Source organism: Triplophysa dalaica, chromosome 1 (genome assembly GCF_015846415.1).
Source record: "Triplophysa dalaica isolate WHDGS20190420 chromosome 1, ASM1584641v1, whole genome shotgun sequence".
NCBI classification, from domain to species: domain Eukaryota; kingdom Metazoa; phylum Chordata; class Actinopteri; order Cypriniformes; family Nemacheilidae; genus Triplophysa; species Triplophysa dalaica.
Window position 1 is genome coordinate 14,847,024 of NC_079542.1, and position 25,359 is coordinate 14,872,382.

At 39.1% G+C, this 25,359-nt stretch overlaps 1 protein-coding gene across 15 annotated transcripts in view; it reads right to left on the minus strand.

The window, feature by feature from the left end:
* Positions 1-871: 871 nt before the first annotated feature.
* The window catches only part of scrib (scribble planar cell polarity protein), an 80,077-nt gene continuing 55,589 nt past the window's right edge, over positions 872-25,359 (minus strand). For 3 of the 15 annotated variants that reach the window (XM_056754279.1, XM_056754307.1, XM_056754268.1), the window contains 25 exons: positions 23,885-24,130; positions 22,596-22,706; positions 22,273-22,449; positions 22,075-22,191; positions 21,691-21,879; positions 21,448-21,567; positions 21,299-21,355; positions 20,840-20,896; positions 20,508-20,588; positions 16,263-16,334; positions 14,342-14,389; positions 13,731-13,856; positions 13,084-13,188; positions 12,703-12,753; positions 12,376-12,507; positions 11,705-11,867; positions 11,384-11,603; positions 11,187-11,276; positions 10,542-10,724; positions 9,770-9,907; positions 7,932-8,071; positions 7,772-7,809; positions 7,334-7,408; positions 3,114-3,168; positions 872-1,953 (listed from right to left, as the gene is read on the minus strand). In XM_056754279.1, the coding sequence (XP_056610257.1) occupies positions 1,829-1,953; positions 3,114-3,168; positions 7,334-7,408; positions 7,772-7,809; positions 7,932-8,071; positions 9,770-9,907; positions 10,542-10,724; positions 11,187-11,276; positions 11,384-11,603; positions 11,705-11,867; positions 12,376-12,507; positions 12,703-12,753; positions 13,084-13,188; positions 13,731-13,856; positions 14,342-14,389; positions 16,263-16,334; positions 20,508-20,588; positions 20,840-20,896; positions 21,299-21,355; positions 21,448-21,567; positions 21,691-21,879; positions 22,075-22,191; positions 22,273-22,449; positions 22,596-22,706; positions 23,885-24,130 (2,916 nt within the window). In that variant the 3' untranslated portion in view covers positions 872-1,828. Of the gene's footprint in view, positions 1,954-2,965; positions 3,000-3,113; positions 3,169-7,333; positions 7,409-7,771; positions 7,810-7,931; positions 8,072-9,769; positions 9,908-10,541; positions 10,725-11,186; positions 11,277-11,383; positions 11,604-11,704; positions 11,868-12,375; positions 12,508-12,702; positions 12,754-13,083; positions 13,189-13,730; positions 13,857-14,341; positions 14,390-16,262; positions 16,335-20,507; positions 20,589-20,839; positions 20,897-21,298; positions 21,356-21,447; positions 21,568-21,690; positions 21,880-22,074; positions 22,192-22,272; positions 22,450-22,595; positions 22,707-23,884; positions 24,131-25,359 lie in introns of all 15 variants that reach the window. The other 12 variants (XM_056754405.1, XM_056754355.1, XM_056754337.1 and 9 more) reach the window with 11 other exon arrangements.

A 25,359-nucleotide genomic window follows, 5' to 3' on the forward strand; every position in this document is an offset into this window, starting at 1 on the left:
TAAAAAAACAATAATGCTCCCAATATGACAATCAATAAAAGAAAACATTTAGAGATATGAAACTCTTGCTCTGATATGTAAAAATGTAGTGAATCCCATCATCCCATTGGTTACAGCAAACCATTTTTTCTTCAAAGTATGTCTTTTAAAAATACAACGATCAACCATTACCAAACTGTTAATAACCAAAAACTGAATTTCAGTCATTGAGAACAACACAAAAGCTAAGATTAGTAAACAAAAAGAACATTATGATTTCATATGACTGACATTGGGTCACTGTTAATGGCAGCTAAAGTGGTAAATGACTGGTTTAAGCACAGAAAATAAATGTTGTGTCATTGTTTTCCTCGCACAGGACTGACTGAAACATTGCAAAAATGCAATAAGCCAATATACACACAGGGATGACTCAGTCCAAACCCTTCCAGAATCATCTACCGCCTTCAGACTTTAATTTGGTTTTGGGGCAGAAAGGCTCAGATTAAATTCTGTTTTTTGCTTTTTGTACATTATTCACAAAATGAGCTTTTCAGTGGCTTTAAACTTTAAGCTAATTTTAATGTAGATGCGAAAACGAGAAAAAAATAACATCTACTACCTTCACACACCTGTCTAGGTAAAGTCCGAAGCATAGAGAACCAAAATGAGAGAGAGTAATGTCTCTTTTATATTTTCTACCAATCCCAGTGCTAAAGAAACAGTACCATACACGTATGAAGATGTGAGGCAACGACAGGCGAATGTCTGTGATACCACTGGTTCTGTGGTTCAATGTTCCACTCTGGTCACTTTATGTATCAAAGGGAATGATTCAACATATGGATGTACAACAAGGTCCAAGGAGCAGAAAAAACATGAAGAGGTCAAGGAGCATTACACACTTCATTTATCTCTCCTAGTCAGGTACAGGAAGACTACAATTATATTTAACAGGTTTAGAAGGACACTTCTACCATACGGTAGGTCAATCTTCATGATATGCTGTGATGATACAATTTACAAAAAGGTTTGTAACAGATCTTCGAGGAAGGTCAGATGCAACCCTTTAAAAATATTACATTCATTTGCATCTTTAAAACAGGTTTTAAAAGTGATATGGATACAAAAATGGAAATAAAGCTTTATGCCAAGGCCTCATTGTCAATGCTGAATGTTGCATGCAAGGAAATGTTTCCAAATCCCGAAATTCATCCCAAAATCACAACTAATCATTTTATACAAGCATCAAAAAGCCACCATTAGTTCCTCTATTCTTATGGATTCCCACAGATTAAAAACAGTATATTACATTAATAAATTAGATTTAAAAGAAATAAAACCTTTTTCTGATGGGGCAGTGAAGGTAGCAGTATGTTGTCTTCAAATTAAATCTCCCAAATCATAAACAGTTAAAAATCTATTTTTCAGTCTTTCTAAATTTTGTCCAAAACATTTTCATTTCTAGAGGTTTCAATGTGTTAAAAAAAATAAACACCATCTCTTAAAATAACTTTAAAAACGATGACAGACAGAAAGATGGGTTAAAACGAGTACATTATAGTGGCCAAATAATGATTTCGCCATCTTCTGGACCAGTTACAATAAAATATGAGAAACCCTTTTCAACACCAACTGAAAAGGCATGACTAGTGTTCTGGAGAAACGAGGCCGTTTCCCCTTTAAGCTTATCTCCCTATCTCTGGTCGGCACTGAAGAAGAGTGGTTTAATATTTTGTACGGGTGTGCATTTGTGAGCATTCTATGTCATACGTGACATCATCAGCATTAGATTATCACTATGTGTGTTATCTTCACAGTTCAAATGCATTAGTGTTTGAGTTTGCGGTTATGTGGGCACTGGCGCCTCCAGGCTGCGGCGACCCTGTCGTAGTTTGCGCTTGTTACTGTAGAGAGCCATCTCCTCTAGAGCAGATGTGGTGGCCATAGGAACATCTGTATCTAAAACAGACACTGGAAAATAAAAAGAGACAGAGAACAATATATGAAATACTTGTAGTGTAAGAGGGAACAGGCATCTTTGACTTTGCACATCTAAAGCGCATCTCCATCCACTGAAGAAAATGAGGAAATTACTGTGTCCTGATAAAAGACATTTTAGGGTTTTGTTTCAATAAAGATATTTCTGTAAACAAAATCAGTTCAAATATGAACTGTATGTCTTTAAGATCATGGATGTAGATTAAAACTCAGTTGCAAAAGCAGCGAATCAAAAAGAGATGTTCATATAGAAGCTGTAAAAGCAGAGCTGCACACCATGCGGAGCAATCCTGCGGAGCACTTGTAAAGTGTGAGCGCCTTTGGAGGACACTGATGTCCATGTTATAAGCCCACAGATGCAAAGAGAATACTGTCAAAAAACTCTCCTTGAAATACCAAAAAAAGCCTTATTTTGATTCTTGTTTGGACAAATCTCTTTATGTACAACAGACAGGTCCACCAATTTCTCAAAATGTATAAAATCATGCCAATTGCAAATTTGACGAGCATTATTGACTATGCAGAGAGAGAAAATGACTGTCGAGGGATGTAGACAACTGAAACTGAAAGGTGAACTTGAATGTTTGCAGGGTTATCCAATTGTGTTGGTCAATGTAGGGGCTACTTGGTAAAGGTACTTTCCACCCTCATCTATCACAAAACATAGCCATCAGTTTTGACCTATGTGATTGTTTTGTAAGTGGGTTAAAATTTGGTTACAATTCAAAGACATGCAGATCATGTAGTCAAAGCCATGTTGCAGCTCAAAGCATGCTCAAAACATTAGAAGATACATTTTGAAAAACTGGCTGAATCGAGTAAACCTTTATTTTCCCAAAAGGAATTAAGAAACCAACAAAGAAACCCAATGGTCATATGAACCATTTTAGAGGAGGCTGTAGATACTACAGTGCACTACAGAAGGCGTCTTTCTAAGAACCAATGCATAAGCACACACACACACACACAAACACAGAACTCCTACCAATACTAGAAGACCACTTATCCGAGGAAGTCTCCTGTTTTAAGAGGACAATGACTGTGAGCTGTGTACATGTAAACAGCACACAAAAACCCTCTACTTAGAAAATAAATTGAGACTATAGCATAGACATATATTCTGCAGATTTTACCTGGATTACTGGAGACATCATCCGTGAAACGCACGTCATCTGTTACACCAGGAGACTGCAAGAGAGACAGGGCATGAGAGTAAGAAAGGAAAAGGCTAGGTTGTGAGCTAAGTTGTTTCTTTGTTTCACAAAAAAAAGCATTTCCTAATTGTATGCTGTGTAAGCATTCAATGTCTTGACTCATTTAAAGGACATAGAACTTCTTAAACAATCTTAAATTTAATATGGACATTTAATGTCTGAGCCTAAGAGCTGTTTTGATACCTGACCTTCACCCAATCAGAAAGCATTTAAAAACATTCCTAACACCACTGCTGCAGATGCAGTTACTAGAGAGCGAAACACTAAAGTAGCTTTAGGACTTAAGAATAGTTCTGACAACAAAACGTTCTTACACTAATAATTACTATCAGGTCTGTAACCACAGCAGATGGCTCATCCTTTTAAAGACCCAGCTGGCAAAAAAATTACATAGGACAGACTGTCTAGATTATTCTGTAAAACCCTCTCACAACAAACACTTCAAGGAAGTTACGGATTTATTGTTTCGTTTACAACCTCAGCTCAATGTAAGAAGCCTTGCGAGCAGATTCTGCTTTTAAAAGAATCAGCTTTAAATTCCATGAATGTTTTTGCAAACGCTCACACACAGGCATGCTAAAGAAACCTTCACCCCCGCACAACTAAGAACTGCTGCCAACAAGTCTTTTTATTTCTGTGTAAAGTCTCCACAGAGCCGTTGAGAGGGTGTCACGACAATGGAAGTATGAAATCTTCGATAGTTCCAGGAAGTTATGTTTTCTCTTTATACGCTTCATTTCTTTCAACTTTTTATTCATTAAATAACTTACCTCTTTAAATGTGTTAAAAGTTTGTCACAATTGGTTTGTTTTGCTGCAGCTCCATGCGTTACTAGTAAATGGTGAAACTTGTGTATTCAATCAATTCAGTGCACACAGACTGAAGTGGTTTAAGTCTTTGGTTCTTTTAATTGAGATGGTTTTGGCTCACATTTAACAAAAACCCTCCAAATCATTATCTCAACAAATTAGAATACTTCATAAGACCAATAAAAAACATTTTTGTTGAATTGTTGTCCTTATGGAAAGTATATTAATTTACTCAATACTTGGTATGGGCTCCTTTTGCTTCAATTACTGCCTCAATTCGGCATGGCATGGAGGTAATCAGTCTGTGGCACTACTGAGGTGGTATGGAAGCCCAGGTTTCTTTGACAGTGACCTTCAGCTCATTTGCATTTTTTGGTCTCTTGTTTCTCATTTTCCTCTTGACCATACCCCATCAATTTGGGGTTCAGGTCTGGCGAGTTTGCTGGGCAGCCAAGCACACCAACACCATGGTCATTTAACCAACTTTTGGTAGTTTTGGCAGTGTGGGCAGGTGCCAAATCCAGTTGGTAAATGAATTCAGCATCTTTAAAAAGCTGGTCAGCAGAAGGAAGCATGAAGTGCTCAAAAAATTCTTGGTAAACGGCTACAGTGACTTTGGTTTTCCAAAAACACAGTTGACCAACACAAGCAAATGACATTGCACCGCAAATCATCACAGACTGTGGAAACTTTACACTAGACTTCTATGAAACTTGGGCTATGAGCTTTTCCACCCTTCCTCCAGACTTCCTTGGACCACTGCGCAACATTCCATGTGTTCTTCTCCTTAGCCAAGGTAAGACGCCTCTGACATTGTCTGTGGTTCAGGAAGGGCTTAACAAGAGTAATACGACAACTGTAGCCAAATTCCTTGACGCGTCGGTTTGTGGCGGCTCTTGATGCCAGTCTCGGTCTCAGTTGGTTGTGCATCTATTTCTTCCACTCTTTTTCCTTCCACTCAACTTTCTGTTAACATGCTCGTATACAGGATTCTGTGAACAGCCATTTTTGTGGCAATGAATGTCTGTGGCTTACCCTCCTTGTGAAGGGTGTTAACGATTGTCTTCTGGACAACTGTCAGATCGGCAGTCTTCCCCGTGATTGTGTAGCCTAGTGAACCAAACTGAGAGCCCATTTTGAAGGCTCAGGAAACCTTTGCAGGTTGACTGGCATGTCACCATATTCTAATTGGTTGAGATAGTGAATTGGTGGGTTTTTGTTCAATGTGAGCCAAAATCCTGACAATTAAAATAACCAAAGACCTAAGCTACTTCAGTCTGCTTTGCTTTGAATTTATTTAATACGCGAGTTCCACAATTTGAGTCGAATTACTGAAATAAATGAATTTGTCCACGACATTCTAATTTATTGAGATGCACCTGTATATATCCAACCTAGTTCTTCGAAGTTAAGATATTCAAAAATATGTGCAAACAGTCGAAATATCAAACAAATAAAAGTATTTAGTTACTGCTAATTTATCATTTGGTCTTTTACCTTAAATTAGACAGTTTATTTATTTGAGTAGAAATTATCCTTAAAAGAAACCAAAATGAAACTTCTTTCTTCATTTACTCAACCTCAAGTTGCTTCATAAAATTTGTTGTTCTGTTGAACACAAAAGACGATATTTTGAAGATTGTAGAAAAGCAAACCGTTCTGGGGCATGTTTGACCACCATTGCCATGTTTCCTACTGTGATAGTCAATGGTGGTCCAGAACTGTTTGGTTACAAGCATTCTTCCAAATAACTTCTTTTGTGTTTATCGGATCGAAGACATTTAAATCTTTTTGAGACAATTGGAGGGTGATTAAATGATGACAGAATTGTTTTTGGGGGGTAAACTGTACCAATTAATCTGTGTTTAGCTTTTCTAGTCAGGGTGAAGGTGCCGCTTTACACAGTGACTCACATAAAAATGACAAACATTCACAAAACATCAATTACAGCAGTCTCAAAAGGCCACCAAACAACATAAGACTATTAGGTTAAACCAGTAAACTTCTGTTCTGCTGTGGCTGTGCTTAAATAAAGTGGAATGTAATTTCTTTCTGCACTTTTCCAAGAGACAAATGGCGCTATTTTACCCATCTATCTAGTTACTACAACTACTGGGTTTATGAAATATATGCGTGCCTCCAAATGCAAAATAACTTGAAAAAGTCATACAGCAACGAGAATCATCCTTAAGAAATAATATGATTAAATGCATGACTTATACATTTACATATATGCATTTGGCAGACGCTTTTATCCAAAGCGACTAACATTGCATTGTATAATACATTTTATTTCTGACTATGTGCAATCACGTGGGAATGAACCCATGACCTTGGCATTGCTCGTGCCATGCTCTTACCACAGAGCCAGAGGAAAGCTATTATTTATATCTCTAATACTTAAACAGAAACATTTTTCGAAATGCTCCAAATTTTGTAGTTTTTAAAGAGGCTGTCAACGTCATTAATAACATATTAAAATAATTGCTTGTTCATTTGTTATGTTGAGGGGTATAATTTGTTCATGTCTTATGCCAATAGGGCCACTAGACTATCAAGTTTACAGATTTGGTGGTCTTTTGGTCTGGCTTCATAACGGAACATTAACAATAAGAAAGATTGCCTCGCCCCACATGCCCAAACTCCCTTTACACAAAGATCCAGAAAGACAACCACAAAACACCAAAACCATGAAAAACAACGTTCCCTTGACCCCCTGCATCCCTGGTGGAATGTCTCTCCCAGTAATATCACATGAAATGGCTATTATTTTCATTAATTTAGTATCAAGAAAATGGCAGGAAGCTGGTATATTGTGCCCTTGAACTCATTCAGGAGGAATAACACCGCCCTCATGTGGACAGTTTGGATGACTGTAGGATAAAAGCTGCTGCTTGAAAGTGAGAGTATGGGCCATACAGAAAGTTATTTCCCCGTTTAGTGTTTTAGTGCATTAGTAAATCAGCCCACATTTTGGATCAACATAAAAGCCTGTGGACCAATCCGTAAACACCACCTTTCTGCAACATCATTCCCAGAAAAGAAGCATATGGTATCGGCAATGTAAGTAGATTAAGAACGGGATGTGTGTGTTAAGCTGTGGAATGGTCCTCAGAGCTAAAAGCTAAACCAAATTGTTGACAAGATGGCTTGAAGCTGCAGTAAACAGAACCAGCATGCCGCTCTGGCGAGTACAGGGCCCTGTTAAAAGTGTTTACTAGTTATCAGAGGGAGAGAGAGAGCAGGGGAGCAGGGAAAGCCAGGAGGACAGGAGCGGGTCAGGAGGTTCGGGCAGGCTGGAATCCTTGACGCTTTGCATGCAGGCAATACCTGAATGTCGTAAACGGGTTTGGAAGAAGGAATGGCAGCGAATTGTCGGTAGTCAAACTTCTTTTCTGACAGGGACTAAAAGAATAGCAAACAGGCATAAGCAGTGGAAAGATTGAAAGAGAAAAGGTGGGAAATATTTATATTGCAAAAAAGAGATGGCAGGATGTATGAAGGGATGGAAGGGAAAAAGGGTGAGAAAAAGCAGAAAACACAGAAGAGAGATACAGAGGTAAAAGAAAAATGGACAATAAAGAAAATCAATAATGGAGTAGTGCATGGATGATGACTGTTGTTAGGTGAACATAAAGAATAATTTTGGTTTTATTGTTAAAAGCAAAAACTGGATGGTGTGACATCCTGCTAAGGGAACTTAAATTACTAGAAAAAATGTTAGTCAAAATTACTGGTGATGCAAACAAATGAAAAAATGTCTCATACCAGTCTGCCTGGTGAAGTCACTGTCCGTGGACTGAGATCTGTTCGAGAAATTTTTTAACATTCATTTAAATAACCAGTACTCAAAATGAAACGGTAGCAGAAGAGTATGAAATCTGAATTGTTTTATTGCCATCCTGACAAAAATAAATAACTTCCTCACCGTCCATGGGTGTAGGAGAGGGTGTGGGGACAGGAGACGGTGATTCTGACAGTTGATCCAGGGCTCCACGCTTCTTCCCCTCTTTAGACTTGGCAATGACCATCTGGGCTTTCAAAGCATCTTGCTCTAAAGACTTCATCCTGGAAAAGCAGAATGAGATGGAGTAAAACAGTAGAGATGCAAGAATACTTTAATGTGGTGTGAATAGTGTTAATGGTTAATAGAGGAAACAAGTTAATCTTGTGATGAACAAAAGTTATGACAAGAAAACACAAAAACTAGAGATGCACTGATGTGTCTAGTCTGGTACCGAGTGTTTCCTACTTTGAATACCATGTAAACCTCTACATAATGAGTCCAAACAAAGACTACTCAACAATTGCTTGCTCTCTTTGTGAGACAATCACTCTGCCAAACTATATATAGTAGAACTAGTCTTAGCCAAACATGAGACGCCCAAAAAAGCATACAACACACACAAGAAAAAACTTTACAAAAATCTACAAAAATGTATGCATATCTGACCATTTGTGGGCAGAATAACCTCCATTATGCACCAGATATTTATGAAATCTCACATTCGAGTGATTAATCCTTCATTTGCATGCAATTTTAGTTCGTTTTACATAGGGATGCTCCGATCGATTGGCCACAGATCGGTATCGGCCGATAATCACATTTTATGACTCGATCGGTATACTAACACTGCCGATCTCACGAACCGATCGCAATTTGATGACGTCACCATAAACATCCAGAATGCATGAAGATGTAAATGATTTGGTGCCGCAGTAATGTTATCGCCTGTGTGGAACTATTACGACGCTGCGAGAAATATGTATGTTCCAAAGAAATCTCAGGTGGACGAGCATTGTACAAATGTTAAAGTTGTTTGAAGCGTTTTTTCTGGATCTGACACTGCAATGTTTGCATCCGTCCCTTAACCAGTCTCCCCGCGTTGGGTGCTTACACATACACACTGACGCGCACAGTGGTGCGGAGTTTACAGACTTTTTCCCATGAGAGCGATAGCGATGAGCGTCATTTTGGACAAACCTTATCCTTAAGTAAGTGGAAAAATGTCGTTTCCGTTCAGTGAGCGGTAAAAAACAGCACATTCATAACCAAACAGCAGCTTAAAGTTAATTGTAAGTGAATAAATTAATAATTACAGAACAGAGTTTACAAGCGCCTGTTATTGTTACTGACAGGGCATATGATTATAAACATTTTTGTGTAATTATTCAATGTTTCTGTTGTCCGACATAAATTAATACGTAAACGACTGCAACTTTATTGGATTTTCTGTTCATTAAGTTAAGAGAGTAAACGCATCAGCATACCGATGATGTCACAAACATATTAATTAGCACGTAACATCACATTGGACCGTAGTGACGGGTAAAAGTTTGATAATGACAGAATTTTGTACAATGAGAAAGCGCAAACTCTTTGTTTTTGAGTGGTTTCAGTGCACCTCTAATAAATAGTACAGCAAAGTAAAGACAAGAAACAACACTTGTTATTAAGACAAAATGAAGCAGAAACAGCGATGAGAGCAAAACGTGAGTGAATAGAGTAAAAGATTCAAGAGAGGAGGAAAAGCTGAGCAAAGCTGCAAGGGCCTAACAGGGATAGGGGTAAGGCGGGTTGGAATCACACGTGCTGTATGTTGCAAATAAAGCCACTATAAATATCTATTTTTTACCCTCTAACCCCAAACAAAAAGTACAAAATATGCTTTCAAACAATATTTGCTGTATGTCAACAAGCACCCCAAGTGGCATCAAGCATCAGAACTAAGTCGCCATGATGCTTTCTGGCTGGTGAGGGCAGACCTGGGCTGACAGGAAGAGGAGCAGCAGGAAGTGGGAGGGGCTGCAGCACTGCCTAGTGATGCCCTCACACGGGATTGGTAGAGCCGCTTAGCCAGGTCTTGCTCATACTGCCTTACGTCATCCTCTAGACCGTAAGGCCTTGGGGAGCAGTGGATAAGAAAGTAGACAGGACGGATGGCAGGAAAACACAGAAAAGAGGAAAGGGGTGGAGATGAAACGAAAAACTCTAAGGCCAGTAGAGATTAAAACGAGAAGGTTTACATCGAAATGCAGGGCCATCAAAGACAAATCCACAGTAAGGGTGTCACAAAGGGTTGTTGTGAAAGGGCTTCTCGTATTTAGAGTCAAAAGTAGAATAAGACAAATGTGTGTTAATTTATGTTGCATGTGTATTGTATGTAAATAGTTTCATGTGATGTTTTCGTGTATCATGTTCCGGGTTAATTTTGACAACATGCCCCACTTTTGGGAGGGTGATGCTTAATTGTTTAACTGTGCATCTACATCTTCAGAAATAGGTCTTGTGTAGCCAAGCCTATATAGTATAGTATGTACATTTATTCAGTGTAGCAAAAAGTGAAAAACATTAGAATGTCTTGGAAAACCCTGCTCCTCATGGGAAAAGCCATAAGAGAAAGAGATGCAGAATAATTGTTTAAAGCTTGGAAGAAGAGTCTGAAGAACCACAACCAGATAGATAAAATTAGCTGCGTTATTGAGGAAAGCATAACTGAACAGGATTGAAGAGGAAACTGTATTGTGGCTGCCGTACCTGGCAGCTCTCCACATGGCTCTCTTCTCTGCCTCCAGGGCTCGTTTTTCAGCAGGTGATAGTTCCTTGTCCAAAGCAACGGAAAGCTCGGGGCTTTGCATGCGCAGGCGCTCTTGATGTCTGCGCTCTGCCTTTGCCGTCCGAATGGGGGCCCCAGATTCGCCAGGGTAAACCGGGATCAAACTGTTAAGACAAACGCTTGGTCAAACATTTTCAAACTGCAAAACAGATTGTAGACCCGTTCACCTAAAAATGAAAATCCTGTCATCATTTACTCATCCTCAAATTGTTCCAAATCTGTAGTTATTTCTTTGTTCTGATGAACACAGAGAAAGATATTTGGAAGAGTGTATGTAACCAAACAGTTCTTGGCCAACATTGACTACCATAGTAGGTTCTGTTTAACACAAAAGAAGATATTTTGAAAAATGTAGGAAAGGAAGCAGTTCTGGGGAACTTTTGACTACCATTTTTTCTAATATGATAGTCAATGGGTTCCAAAAACAGTTACAAGCATTCTTCCAAATATCGTTCTCCGTGTTCATCAGAATAAGGACATTTGGAACAACTTGAGGTTGAGTAAATGACAGCAGAATTTTCTACATTTTGGGGTGAACTGTCCATTTAATTGTAAGTGTTGATTACCCAGTCATGGAATTGGGTCTCTGCTCCAATCTATAACTGTCATCCACAGAATTTCGCTGGGAGTCTCCTTTACCATCGACAGAGGAAGGACTGAAGAGAAGATGTTACAGTGTTAGCTATTGCCAAGTACTACAATATGTACATACTAACATAAATCTAAAAACCGTATAAACCAGAGAGTCATAAACACAGCTCACCCTGAGCTGACAGGTGTAGCGTTATAGCCCGGCGGTGTGGCGCAGTGCATCGGAGACGGGGAACCGTGGCTTCCTATGCTCTCGACTTTGTACTCCACACCATCCAGAATAACCTTTCCATGAGCCTTCATATCTGCCACCTGCTTGGCAAGATCTTCCTCGTCATCCTCCTCATCTTCATCCAGAATATACTCTTGTGAACTCTGTTCAATTCGCTTAGCTAAGGAAGGTTGCAATGGACGCATACACATAACTCAGTGTGATTCATTTATAAACTTAATGTAACACTGGTTATGTGCTTTTAGTTTAAAAAAACCAAACCTTCTTCCTCTTTCATTTTCTTCAAGTCATCTTCTCCAACCAGTGAGACGCGAGGTTTGGGTGTGTTGTCTGGAGTCTGCTGCTTCACGTCAATCTCGAAATACTTCTGTCTGTCTCTGAAGGAGCGCTGTTCTGGGGTGCCTCTGCCCAAAGTGGGCGGTGTCTGGGAGAGATTGAGGGCCGTTTAGGATTTAGCAAACCTGTGACAAAACCTGCACATGCAAACATATTTTCCATGCATTGAACATGCAAGAGAAGCTCCCATGAAGTTCTGAAACTCAGAGAACATACTTGAGCAGAATGCACACAACGTTTGCACAAAAGCTCATATTTTTGCCACCACCAAGATGGTTAAGAACAATCTGCTGCCATTGCGTAAGATCTGATTTATCAGATGTATTTTTTAAATCAGACAAAGAATGCCTTACAATTTAGAGTTGTGAGATTAACATGTGAACACATATTCTTCCCTTGGCAAAACTCATGATGTGTAACCATCTGATCCTGGTTTGTTCATTAAAGTCAAAGATATTTCTCACACAGGCGAATCACAGTTTCTTTAGCTGTGATCCGAAGCGACACATACACCTGCACCGCCACCGCCCAAGCTAAAAGAGAACCCAAAATGTCAGGAACTGTCAAAACGGTTCTGCTGGAGATGAGCTGGGTACCTTCTGCTCCACTGAGGGGCGAGACAGGCGCGGCACGGCTGCCAGGCTTCTGTACTCGTGGCGATCAGAGGTGAGGGAGGGACGAGGGGTGAGAGGTACACCACCATCATCCTCAAACACCTCATTATTCAACTGAAAGACCCATGTACACGTACAGCGCATCAATACCATGCTTACAAACAATACCGGGATGCAATCATGTCATTGTGGAGACACACTAAACAAGTATTAAAAGAATAGTTACGCAAAAACAGTGTGTCTTGCTTTTAGGAGTCAGGCTCATACAAAAGTGCATGTCATTATGTAAGCTAATTCAAGACGACATACCTCTGGAGATGTTTGTTTTGCATTGACGTTGTTTCTCTGAGCATACAAATCCTAGAAAATAAAGAGAGAGAGAGAACAGAACAGATTAGAAAACCATTCAGATAAAACAAAAAAACTATATACGAGTTAAATAGACATCAGTCAGACAAAAAGGTTTTCCACACACGTTCCACCACAAGGAGTCACAATATCAAAAACACTAAACGATGATGGATGATGCACATTAGTGTCCCTGTGAGATCAACACCATCATATGAGTGACTCATGCACAACACCAAACAAGAAACAAGCTCCCGATGTCCAACACGAAGAATGTGTGACCACGCACTGGATGATGGGGGACCAGAACATGCTCACAACCTAGAGGAGCATTCATCCTACCTGCGGGGGTTCCAGTACGGCCAGGGAGTGTGGCACAGCTGCGAAGGCCTTATATACCTGCTTGATATTCAATCCCTCAAATGTGTCAGGGGATGGGGCACGAGGCTGCATGAGGGGTCGGGGGTTGAGGGCCAGGGAGGGGGGAAAGAGAAACAGACAGAGGACAAAAAGGATGGAACAGCCAATGAGAGACAGAGCAGCATAGGGAGAAATAGTATGGAGCATGCAGACGTCTCGTGTGGATGAGAAGATGTAGGCAAGATTGAGGTGGATGGCCGGGGAAACAGACTTTGGGTGATATTTGGTTTATGCTGGTATCCTGAGATGTTAGCGTAAACCTCGCTGTACAAACGTTGTAGTTTGTGTGATTTGAAAAGAAAAAAATTAAAGAGAGATCTTGATAGAAAACAGGCACAATGTTACTTGCAATGAGAACAGTTGGTAAGTATTTGGTTATCTTAGCAACCCATTTCTCTGTCCTGGATAATAGTGTGAAAGTTTATAAGGCTTCACGGAAGGAACAATATCCCAACTTGTCTTATATACATGAATACTAACAAAAACACAGCAGTCGCATGAAGCTCTGCTGGTCTTTAGACAATAGTAACTGAGGATGAAAGGGTTCAGACAGTGGTGATGGATCTTACAGTGGTCTGAGAGTTGATGGGAGAGAGGCCGTGCTGGAAAGGATTGGGACTGCTGTGGCCATCCTGACTGACTGGAGACGCAGGGGGTCGATTCCGAGACAGAGGCTGGATGGCACCCGGTTTAGTCTAGAAAGTGAAGAATATTGCTGTAAGTATCATCATACTTTACTGAAAACCAAGCATTTTGGAAATAGAATATGAAGGTACCTCCAAAAAGATTTACAGTACCATTTACAGAAGCATTTGACCGTATATAAAGGGATAGTTCACCCATATTTTTTTTTTAAGTTTCTTCTGCAGCACACAAAAGAAGACATTATGAAGAACTAACAATGGCGCTACCCAATCACTTCTATTATATGGACACAAAACCATTGCAAGTCAATGGGTACAGCCGTTGTGCAGTTACCATCATTCTTTAAAATATAGTGTTTCTGCAGAAGAAAGACAGTCACACAAGTTTAAAATGACAAGAGGGTGAGTATATAATGACAGATTTTACATTTTTGGGTGAATTCTATGTGGTGTTTACACAACAATGGCTGAAAAAGTACGCTCTGCTCTAATTCAGTCTAGTTTAAAGGCAGACATCTGCGCTACAGGACACTCACTGATGAATTATCTTTGGTGTTTCCGTTTGAGGGAAAAGGAATGCTTGACTGGAACACAAAATAACGAAAAAGAAAGAAGCACTTTAGAAGTGTGTAAGCCATGGTTTATTAAGCACGTCATTGATAAACATTATTGTGATTTGCTAATGATTTGATAAGGGCCAACAGTTTAAACTCAACTTACAAGTCACTTACTTTGATTTCAGCATGGCTTGTGACAATTATAAGATTTTTGTACTACTTTATGCACAGTTTGATATCATTTTTAATATCCAAACTTTACAATATATAGATGACAACATTTTAAAACTCCCTTTATTAAAAGACGTTGCATTACCCTGAACCGTCTTCAAAAAGTTCTTATAAACAGTAAATCTGTTATTTAGATATGGTACAAGCATTTAACCTAAGCCTTCACTAAGGATGTTTAATAGAACAACTGCTACCTATTAAGTCTTCTACTTGCAATACGACACGCCATACACTTCACAATGCCTCAACACGCATTGTTAATCTATGAAGCTGTAGTTAGAAGCTCACATCTGTTCAGTACAAACAATACTAGAATGCACTTCAATAGTCAAGCGTTTCATTGAGCATATCCTGCATGTCATGCTTTCTGCAGCAGAGCTCCACGCAGGCCTGTATACCATTTCTCTCTTAACAGCTAAAGCAAAACCAAGTAAGGCTAAAGCAGGCCATACAAGGGCTAGTCAGCCCACTTACATATCGAACCTCTCTTCCAAGAATCACAGAGGAAGAATTGTGAGACTGCAGAGGATAGAGGAAACGTCATGATGAGACGGCAAACCCCTTCAACCTGTTCTGGTAAACTTATGTCTGAATCACATTTTCATGAAACCAGACAGATGACAAATTAAAGGAATAGTTCACCCGCAAATGAACATTCTCTCATCAGGGTCAGTACAGACATTGTATAGAGAATTCAGGACTTTTCAAGCAGATTTTTCTTTTCGAGGACTACAACTAGAGATCTCATTTTCAAAGAAATTCTAAGTTAATCTTTCAATTCTAAAAAGATTACAGATAAATATAACATACCAATAAAACAAAACTGTAAAAAAAAGTGTAGTACATGAAGTATGCAATGACGGTGGCAGCTAAGGTAGGGTTTATCCATTTCAGATTGCTATCCAATGCTACTGAAATTCTGTCATAATTAAGTATTAATGGTTATTTTTATGTTCCTATATGATAAGATACATCATTCGTTTGTAAACATTAACATTAGCATTTTGATTATTTAAAGAACAAGCATTTATGCGAGATAAATGGTTCTCAAACTTTTCAGATCAAATATCACATTTAATAAAACTAGAGATTCTAAATACACATACTTACTGCCATAGAAATCACATGCTTTCCACAATAACATGATCAGAGTACAGCAATCTATCTTTACTTGCACCACAATTCAATACATTTCTTCACCCACTTCTAATGTATCAATGTCAAAGCATTAGCTTTTTACTAACAAGCTGTTTTTAAACATTTTCACTATCTTTTAAGGGTTTTCCAGGACAAGGGGGTTCCGCACTATTTATTCACCTTCATCTCACCCCTAGATGCAGCTAATCACATTTTATACCAAATGTCATTCTATCTGATATGATACTCAAAACGGCAAAGCTTGTCAAAACTTAAAAACTCAAGAGACCTGTGAAAACCAACAAGATTTTTGCCATGTCTCTAAAAATCGCTCGGCTCAGACTTTTTACATTTCAATTTCTCTACAAAAGCTAATTTTCTATCAGCTTTCTCTCCAGCTGGAGAAGACATTTATTTAGTCATTTAGATGACAGTGATTATGGATTTATTTGCTTTTTTTAATTAGAAACATTTTAATGTAAAATTATTTTTGTGCAACTTAACAAACGGACATGAACATCTGGGAACTGACCTGTGAGTTGTATGGAGAATGTGCTGCATCACGGACAGGACTGTCACTCCGGAGGGGCTCAGAGGGGGACGCCTAAAGCACAGGATTACAAACATGTAACAAGACACGCAAGTAAAGATAAAGAGATGTTTAAAATCTATACAGTATATCCCAAATCAAGATGAGGCATACCATTTCCAGAAAGCAAGATTTGCTTAATTAAAGGTTCAACCAAGCATTGAATGCTAGAAATTAATATTGTGACTTTAAATGGGAGAGGTTCATCTTGATTTGAGATTCGCATTAATATCAAACATCTATAACTAACTGAAGCCGGTTTTAATAGGCTTACACATAGTTCTTCCAACATGCCGATAAATGCATCACAGATCATACAAAATAATACCCTGACCATTATGTCATGCTATAGGACAAACATTTTTTACTTGTTGTACATTCCTCTAAATGGTAACAACTGTTGAGTTCACATCCAAAGCATTCTCAGGTCCCAGGAATGTTTGAATGCCTAAAGACCATAGGGTAATGCATACTACAAAACAGGCCCTTTATAGTGTTCCACTTTTTCTAAATGTAGTACATTTAGCAAATACCTCTCATTATATTTATCTATATATAAATCTGAAAATAATTGCACTTTTTATAACCAGGAGACACTTTCAAATATCTCAGTCAATCGAAAACAGCTGTCTTCATAGATCTCTGAAAGACATGAGGTGGTATGTTAACTCTAAATATCTATTAACAACACACCATGCTTGCCCCAAAAACACACTCAGCCGAAAAACACTCCAAGGCTGCTTGCCTTGCTGTACAACCAGGGCTGCAGCTGCCCACTCCTGCCATAACCCACAGGTGGCCCTGATAAAATACGCTCCTCGGAAGGTCGGCCTTTGCTCTTGCGATTAGCCACAAGGAAGGGATTTTCACTAAAGCAGATTGGCTGGGAGTCCACAAGACATTCTTCATCCTCTGTAGCTTCTTGTGGGACCCCTAGAGTTGGGAAGGGGTCCTGTGTGGAAGCTTGGGGGTGTTTTGATACCGCTGAACTTGCGGCTGGGCATTCTGAAGACGGAGGGGGGACAACAGGTTCTACATGGAACATAGAAGCATGAACCTTCTCAAAACCCAGGGGGTCTACAGGGCCAGCTGACATGGCAGCCTCCATTGGGATGAATGTAGCAAAGGAGGAAGAAAACTGAGGAATGAGAAAGAACGTGAGTGAGACAAAAGGCAGAAATAAAGTAAGAAGAGACAAAACTAAAGACATACAAAGGAAATGTGGAATGTGGAAAACAGATCAAGAAAATAAGAGAAGCAGTAAGGAAACAAGCAAATGGGTTCAGTTGAATCATATCCATGTGAAATTCACAAGCAACTACCAGTTACTCAGATTCAGATGAGTAAGGTGCTAAATATAGCTATCCTATCATCCTGAGAAATCACACGATATACTAACTGATTCTAGGGATCATGCCTCACTAACTTTATGATGGGATTCTATATTCATTCCATCACATTAAAGGGATAGTTGACCCAAAAATGTCAAATGTATGTACTTACATCACTTTCAGTACTAGAGAGCACAAAAGAAGATATTTTGAAGAACACTGGTCCAAACAACTTATCCCCCATTGACTTCCATCGTATGGACACAAAATCTCAAAACACGTGGTATGTGTACCACATAAGAGCCATATATAGGAGAGGGCAAATAAACGATGCCAAACATTTACTTTTGGGTGAAGAATCCCTTTAACTACAACTCAAACCCTGATAGTCTCAAATCTAAAACAGTCCAGGTCACAATAAACAGCACATGCCAGTATATTTTAATGTTTTTAATGGCTATTTGTTATACCACCGAGAACAAATATAACATTCAAACAGAAAGCATTCACACAATTATATAGCTTCGTCATCTGTAGAGCAAATACCTAAACAGTATTATACACTTTAAGTAGTATAAACGGTTAACAGAACAAATAGTTATAAATTGTTTAAATGTGTGTCTTATCACCAACACACAATTACAGGGCAATAAAGGGTACTTTTAGAAGACATGCCTGATGCTTAAAGGGATAGTTCATCCAAAAATCTAACTCTTGCTATCATTAATTCACCATCATTCCAAACCTGTATGACTTACTTTGTTCGGTGGAAAACAAATGAAGACATTTTGAGAAATACCTTTGTGAATTTGAGTCCATGCAATAGAAGTCAATTGGGTCCAAATCTCATTTGGTTACCAACATTCTTCAAAATATCTTATTTTGTGTTCCGCAGAAGAAAGCCATACAGGTTTGGAATGACATGGTGAGTAAATGATGAAAAAACGTTCTTCAAGATGTAGCGGTCTTGTGAAGCTAAGGGTCTCTTACTGATAGATTGCACTTAAAAGGTCTTGTGGAGATAAAAGATACTGCTCTACAAACCAGTCTCTATTAATAGTTCTGGCTGATGGAACTTAACCGTTCTTCATACACCACAAATAACGTTTGGCTGAAACCTTGTGCCAGTGTGTCCCTGTCTAAGGGCAGTCAATCCCCTTTCATTCCTCACTTGACTTTGCTAACAGCTGCTATTGCTATGTAGGTTAGAAATTCCCAGAAAAGACATGCAGGCTAGAAATGCTTACAAAGGAACAAGGAATCTCTCAAGGCTCATAACGCAAATAGCACGTCTGAAAATGCTCAAAGCAAATATTCCATTGCTTTATTATATTATCTAGCACCAATAAAAGCATTAAGTATATCATATTACATAATAATACGCACCAGCAGTTAGCCAAACAATATTAGTTTCAAGTTTTTCAATAATGTGATATTTTATTTCCTTTGTTTTATTTGAATTCCATACAATACACATGGTTAGCTTTTAGGAGTATGGATTTTGATCAAATATAAATAATTGCCATTAAAATTTGCCTTTTCACAGACTAAGCTTTGAATGCTGGTAAATCTTCTCTTTCCTTCAAATATTTGTCATTACCAATGTGAACAAAAAATACGTTAACAAGTACCGTGAGATTAAAATTCTGACACTAAAGTATCGATTCGGCATTGTACAATTCGTAATAGACATTATTACTGACTTAGCATCAACTCCATCAAAAGTGGTGAGGCTATCCATATATCTTCAGCAATTGAACCCTCAATGACCAGCAGTTTACACACAAACAAAACACACAGATGGTAAAATAAAAGTAGTGAAAGAAGGATAGAGTTAAAGAAAGGACAAAGTAGCAGCACTCACAGAAAGTTGACAGCAGCTCTGCTGATTTCGAAGGGGACTCTATATTTCACTTTCAATATACTGAGATCCACTACAAGTCCCAAATCCTTAATGGACACACCCACTGAATACCTTGCCCAATCGGCTCACAGCATTACATTTAAAACAACTGAATGAACTGCAGTCAGCTGTCAGACAGCACCCACCCCCACGCCACTTCAAGCACCAGTAAATATAATCTGTATTTTGTCTGTGGTATGAAAGGAATTCATTTTGGTGAATTGCTGCACATTCAGGCAAGCAGCTGGACTGCTTCACTTATGGAGGTATAAGTAAAAGAAGCACTGCTGGAAAAGTAGAGCACGACCTGATTATGTTTCAGAAAACCAATACTAATAAACCCCAACCATTTAAAAACACATTTATAAAGTTATGAGGAGACTCGTATGCATCCTGCAGATTTCAAACGCCAAATAATTTACAATGTTCTACATATCCACTATCCTTCACAAGTTGTTTATTATTATGAGAAATATTTCGGCTTATTTATGCTTTTACGATATTTAGATTTATTCTCACATTCGGTCTCAGTTTTTACCCAAAAAAGTCTGCTATTCCAGTCACCTGCAATGACAGGATCAATGACTCCATGACAAAGTGAAACAGAACTTGCTCGAGACAAGATTTACTCTTTTTGACCAATACAGAATGTGGCCTTTATCAAGTAGATGATTTTGAGAGGAGGCAATTTCCTTTAGTTTCACATGAAACAGCAGTTTCCAGAAGTGAATCAGATCAGTTATTGTGTGATGAATTTGTATAGAGTGGCTCTAAAATAAACTTGAAGGCTATTTCTTGACGCATATCGTACAGCAGTCATGTGGTATGTGCTATAAAGAATTCTGTTAGGGATGTAATGCACATGTAACTTGTTAGATAGTTGGGTTTTAAGTCCACTGCAGCTGTTTTCTTGGTGCTTTCTACTATTTGTAGATTTGACGTGCAATAACTTACTCTATTAACTTTCTGTAGACTGGTTGTAGGTAGTGCTGCCAGTGTTTTGTAGTCCAGTTTTAATGGTCCAGTGCTCAAATTCTGTAGGTAAATGGTTTGAAAGACACAATTAATATTTTTCTCAACACAGCAAATGCTGCAACTTTCCTTTTAATAACAATTGCTTTAATTTTTTTTTTAATAAACTTCAATAAAGTTCCTGTGCCGGCCTCCTCATAGGTTTTATGTGCGATTCATATTTTGTATATATGTGTTCAAGGTGATTGCTGATCCAGTGTTCTGGTCCTGGCGCCCTACTGTGGGGCAAAGACAGGGAGGGCATAAGGCCTCACCTCAGTTTCCTCCTCCAGTAAGCGAGTTGCCTCCTCGCGCTCCAAACGCATACGCTCCTTTACCAGAAGAGGGAGGGTAAGGGCGAGGGGAAGGGGTGGCGGTTTAGGGTCACCAATCACACACACAATCGCATGTTTTGCCCACACAAAGATGGACACACACACATACAATGAAATTCATTGCAATAATGAAAATGAGCGTTAGGCGATGAATGAATGAGAACATAAAGACCCATGATTGTATTTGATAAAGGGGGGGGTGGAATCAAATAAAACATGATGTGGTGTGTGGAATGGGAAGCATTCAGAGGGGTTTGGGGACGGAAGGGTCAACAGAAAGAAAAGGACAGATCCACATATATTAGCAAGTTATAAAGAAGATATTTGGAAATGGTTAAAAGTTTTATATCAGTTTGTATTTTATAACAGATGGGCATTTAGGGGAGAAATATCACTTACCACTTTCTCCATGTCCTCCCGTTCCCACTGTGACGTCTCCCTCGCCATTTCCACCTCCTGCAGAAACAACCAGCCAGACAGGTGCTGTTTTATGCCTGAATATGTGTTTGCGGTTATTGTTCTGTGTGATAAAGGCAGTGATTTCTCACCTTTTGAATAATGTCCATTTCTTCAGGACTCAAGTCTCTGTCAACTGATGAGATGCTTTCCATACTGTTCTTACGCACAATACCGGCCGCAAAAGGGTTTGCTATAACACCAGGGGATGCCTGAAAACACAAAAATCATTACCATGTGATGTAATAAATATATAAAAAATCGTTTGAACCACTTTACACTAGAGGGAATCATGGCTCCTACTTCTAAGGGTGTTGAATAACATAAGTACTTACCTCCATGCCAGCAGCGTTTCTTGGATCAAAGCCATCACATACAAGCACGACCAGGGAATCACCGGCAGCACGCAAGACTCTCACAGCTTCGGTGTGTGTCATTCCCAGCAGACTGTTGTTGCCAACCTCGAGAATACGCATGCCCACCAGCAGACGCCCATCTCGTGCTGCTGCACCACTGGAGCTTACCTAGAAAAAATATTTGAGAAACAGTTTAGACTTAAGTAGTAAAAAAAAGAAGCTTTAAATGGACAGAACAAAAGTTGCTTACAACCCGACAATGATGCTTTAAAAAAGCCAGGAGGAAATCAGACATAATATTTATAAAAGTTATCAGGAGTTTGTGTCATATACTTGAGCTAAGTGTCTCCTAATGATGTATACCTTGGAAATGAAGATGCCTTCATCTGTGGGGTCAAAGGGGTTACCCGCATGGCCTTTAGCTCCGCCCCTAATGCTGATACCCAGCTTTTCTCCAGGCTGTTTGGTAATGACAATCTCCTACACAATGATACATGGAAAGTTTTGAATAAGCTATTAACCTCTTATTATATTGCTCTCTAAAAACAAATTACGGCAAACCTGCATGCCAGGTGGTGAGGGATCTCTGCGCACTAGCATGCGGATCTCCTGCTTGTTGGCGAGCAGGGATTTGACGGCTTCCTGGTGTGTGGCATGTCGCAGGTCAATGGAGTTTACCTCCAAGATACGATCACCTACACGCAGCCCACTCAGAGAGGCCAATCCATTAGGAATAACCTAGACAAACAAAAAAGCCACCAAAATTCGTTCAAGACAAGTCTTCAAGACAAAAGAAACAAGCAAAAAATTGACACAGGGGTGCACAATTCAAGACATTTCCTTCTTGCTAATAAAATAATATAATAATATATTTATATTATTACCTTTGATATGAACACTCCCGGCTCATTGATTCCAAAGGGGTGGCTGGCATGGTCGCTACCCCCCACAATACTCAAACCCAGAGGACCACCTGCTTTGACCAGGGTTACTTCCTGTTCAGGCAGGAAATTCAGAAGATGCAATCAATGTTCAAGTTGGTGTGACACTAGAATTTCGATAGCTCTAACAATGAATGAACAATAAATAAACATTATGATCAGTGACTACATTTTTTTTAATGAAATTTATAGGAACAGGTTATTCAAAAATAAAAATTCTGTCTTCATTTACTTTTAGCGACAATATGCGTTCGGTTCATAGGTTTACCATGCAGACTTGCAGTCATATTATCACTGAACAGAACAATTTCATTCTGTAATACAAGTGAACACCTAATAAAGCTGTTTCCATTTACATATTTTATTGTCTCTGTTGTAAAGACAGGAAACAAGTTTAAAAACCGCCTTCTTACTGGAGTTCAACAACCACTGATGAACTGAGCTGGCCGGATACCTGTGTGTTCTAGCGTAGGTGAGATGAACGGGCCAAACCAATGTAAGGCAGAGGAGGGGGAACTCAACTGTTTCTAAACTTTAAAAGCATTTTTTGCACTTGTATTTGTTCTAATTACACTACTATTTTAGGTCTACATAAATATGTTTATCACAATAGACAGTGCAATTGTTTATGATTTTGTGGGGGGCAACCCTCGGATGGAGGGACACATGTCCCCTCCGTCCCCCCCTGGGATTTAGGTCAATGGTTCTTGGTCCCCATTGTCAATCATAGTTGTCTGCCAAGAACTGTTTTGTTACTAGGATTCTTCCAAAAATCTTTGTGTTAATCCGAACAAAGAAATTTATACAGATTTGGAACAACACGCAGATGAGTAAACAAAGACAGAATTTTTCATTTTTGGGGGGAACTGTCCCTTTAAATTGCGTTATCAAGCAAGAACATCAATAAACCTACATACGTGAAAATTCATGTTGACGTCTATTCAAATTATATAACTTAGTATTAGCAGAACACACATAAGGAGCGATCTTTAAATCACAGAGCGACTTCTACCCAAATCAAAGCCAAAACACAATCCTAATATACATTATATATCTAAATACGCAATATTCATACCATGCACCACTTTCGCTGTTGAGCAAGGCATTGAAAACGACAAAGCTATCATAAGAGTATATTTCAATAGTTATCCAAACCTTTAAGTTATTCATTTATTTTAGTAATGTATCTGGTAATCTATTACACTGATAAACACATTTGGTCCTGTTCTCACCTCAATGGGGTACTCATCTTCCATGGGGCAGTTTAGATGGTTTCCGAGGGGCTCGTCTCCTCCCTCCTCTTGCTCAGGTGAGTCAGAAGGCTCGGGAGGAGGCGGGGAATGAGGACGCGTTCGAGGGGAGGCACCCCCTGCACTGGCCTGCTCCCGATCGACCACTAGGGTGATGGTGGGGGAGGTGCCGGTAAGCAGCGCTACTGCCTGGTCATGTCTGGCCTCTGTCATGTCTACACCATTGATCTGGAGTGACAGCCAAACACCAAAGGTGAGGGAGAGTCAGAAAGCCTACATGCTGAGGTTGTAATGACACATCTTACAGGCTTGTAAAGTGATGCATGTCAGTGGAGCTTAAATTAGACTTTTCAGGGTTAAAGTGCCCAGGTGTTAATTGGGAAAATGTTTTTCCCAGCTTAACCATCATATTTCTCACGTTAAGCCTGGGTTTTTAGTGTAAATCCTGCATGAAGTTTAAAATGTCTTACAAGGGAAGTAATAAAATGTAAAAGGGATGTGCAATAGGTGAAAGAGGAAAGAGCAAAGAGGAAAATGCAAACTTTAACAAGCTCTACTAGAGCTTGTCAAATATCTAACAAACCTAATATAAATGTGCATCCAAGTTAATCTAGTTTAAGAGTTTTGGTTTGATACTTTAAAGGACAGTTCTCCCAAAAATAAAAAATTATAATAACAATGACTTTCTCTCTACTGCAGAACACAAAGGAAGATATTTTGAAGAATGTTGGCAACCGAACAACGGCGGTACCCATTGACTTCTATTGTATGGACACAGAACCAATGTAAGTCAATGAGTACAGCTATTGTTTGATTGTCAACATCTTCAAAATATCTTCTTTTGTGTTCTGCAGAAGAAAGAAATGACATGATGGTAAATAATGAGAGAATTTATTTTTGGGTAAACAATGCCTTTAATTCCTAATAATAATATTAATAGTGCTGTTGTCTGTACTTAGTTCACCATATTTGCCAAGAACCATACTCTAAATGGTTTGAATTATTGTTATCAAAAATTTGTGATTTGTTTCTTTAAAACAATAAGTGCGACATGGTGTACCATTCCAGCATCGTGTCTACACCGGATGCGACATGACAACCTGCTCGTTCTTAATGTGTTTGTTGCATCACGCCACATCTCGTGTGGACAAAATCTAAAATTATAATGGGTTCTGATGTGTTTCTAATGTCTTTTGTCATGTTTCTCTCTTAGAAACGGTGTTAGTCTGTCCTGCTTCTTGTGAGGAAGCCAAGTCTATATTTCTTTGTACTGTGTTTAGCATTAAGACATTCCTCCAGTGTGACAAGCAAGGGTCAGCACTGACCATTCAGTACCGGCGCTTACCACAAGGTCAAAGAGCAAAAGCTGCTATGGTAACGCATGCTGTCACCATGACAGCAGCCCCACAGAACAAGCCAAAAACCTCCCATCACCGACACCAAGAAGGCGAGTAGTT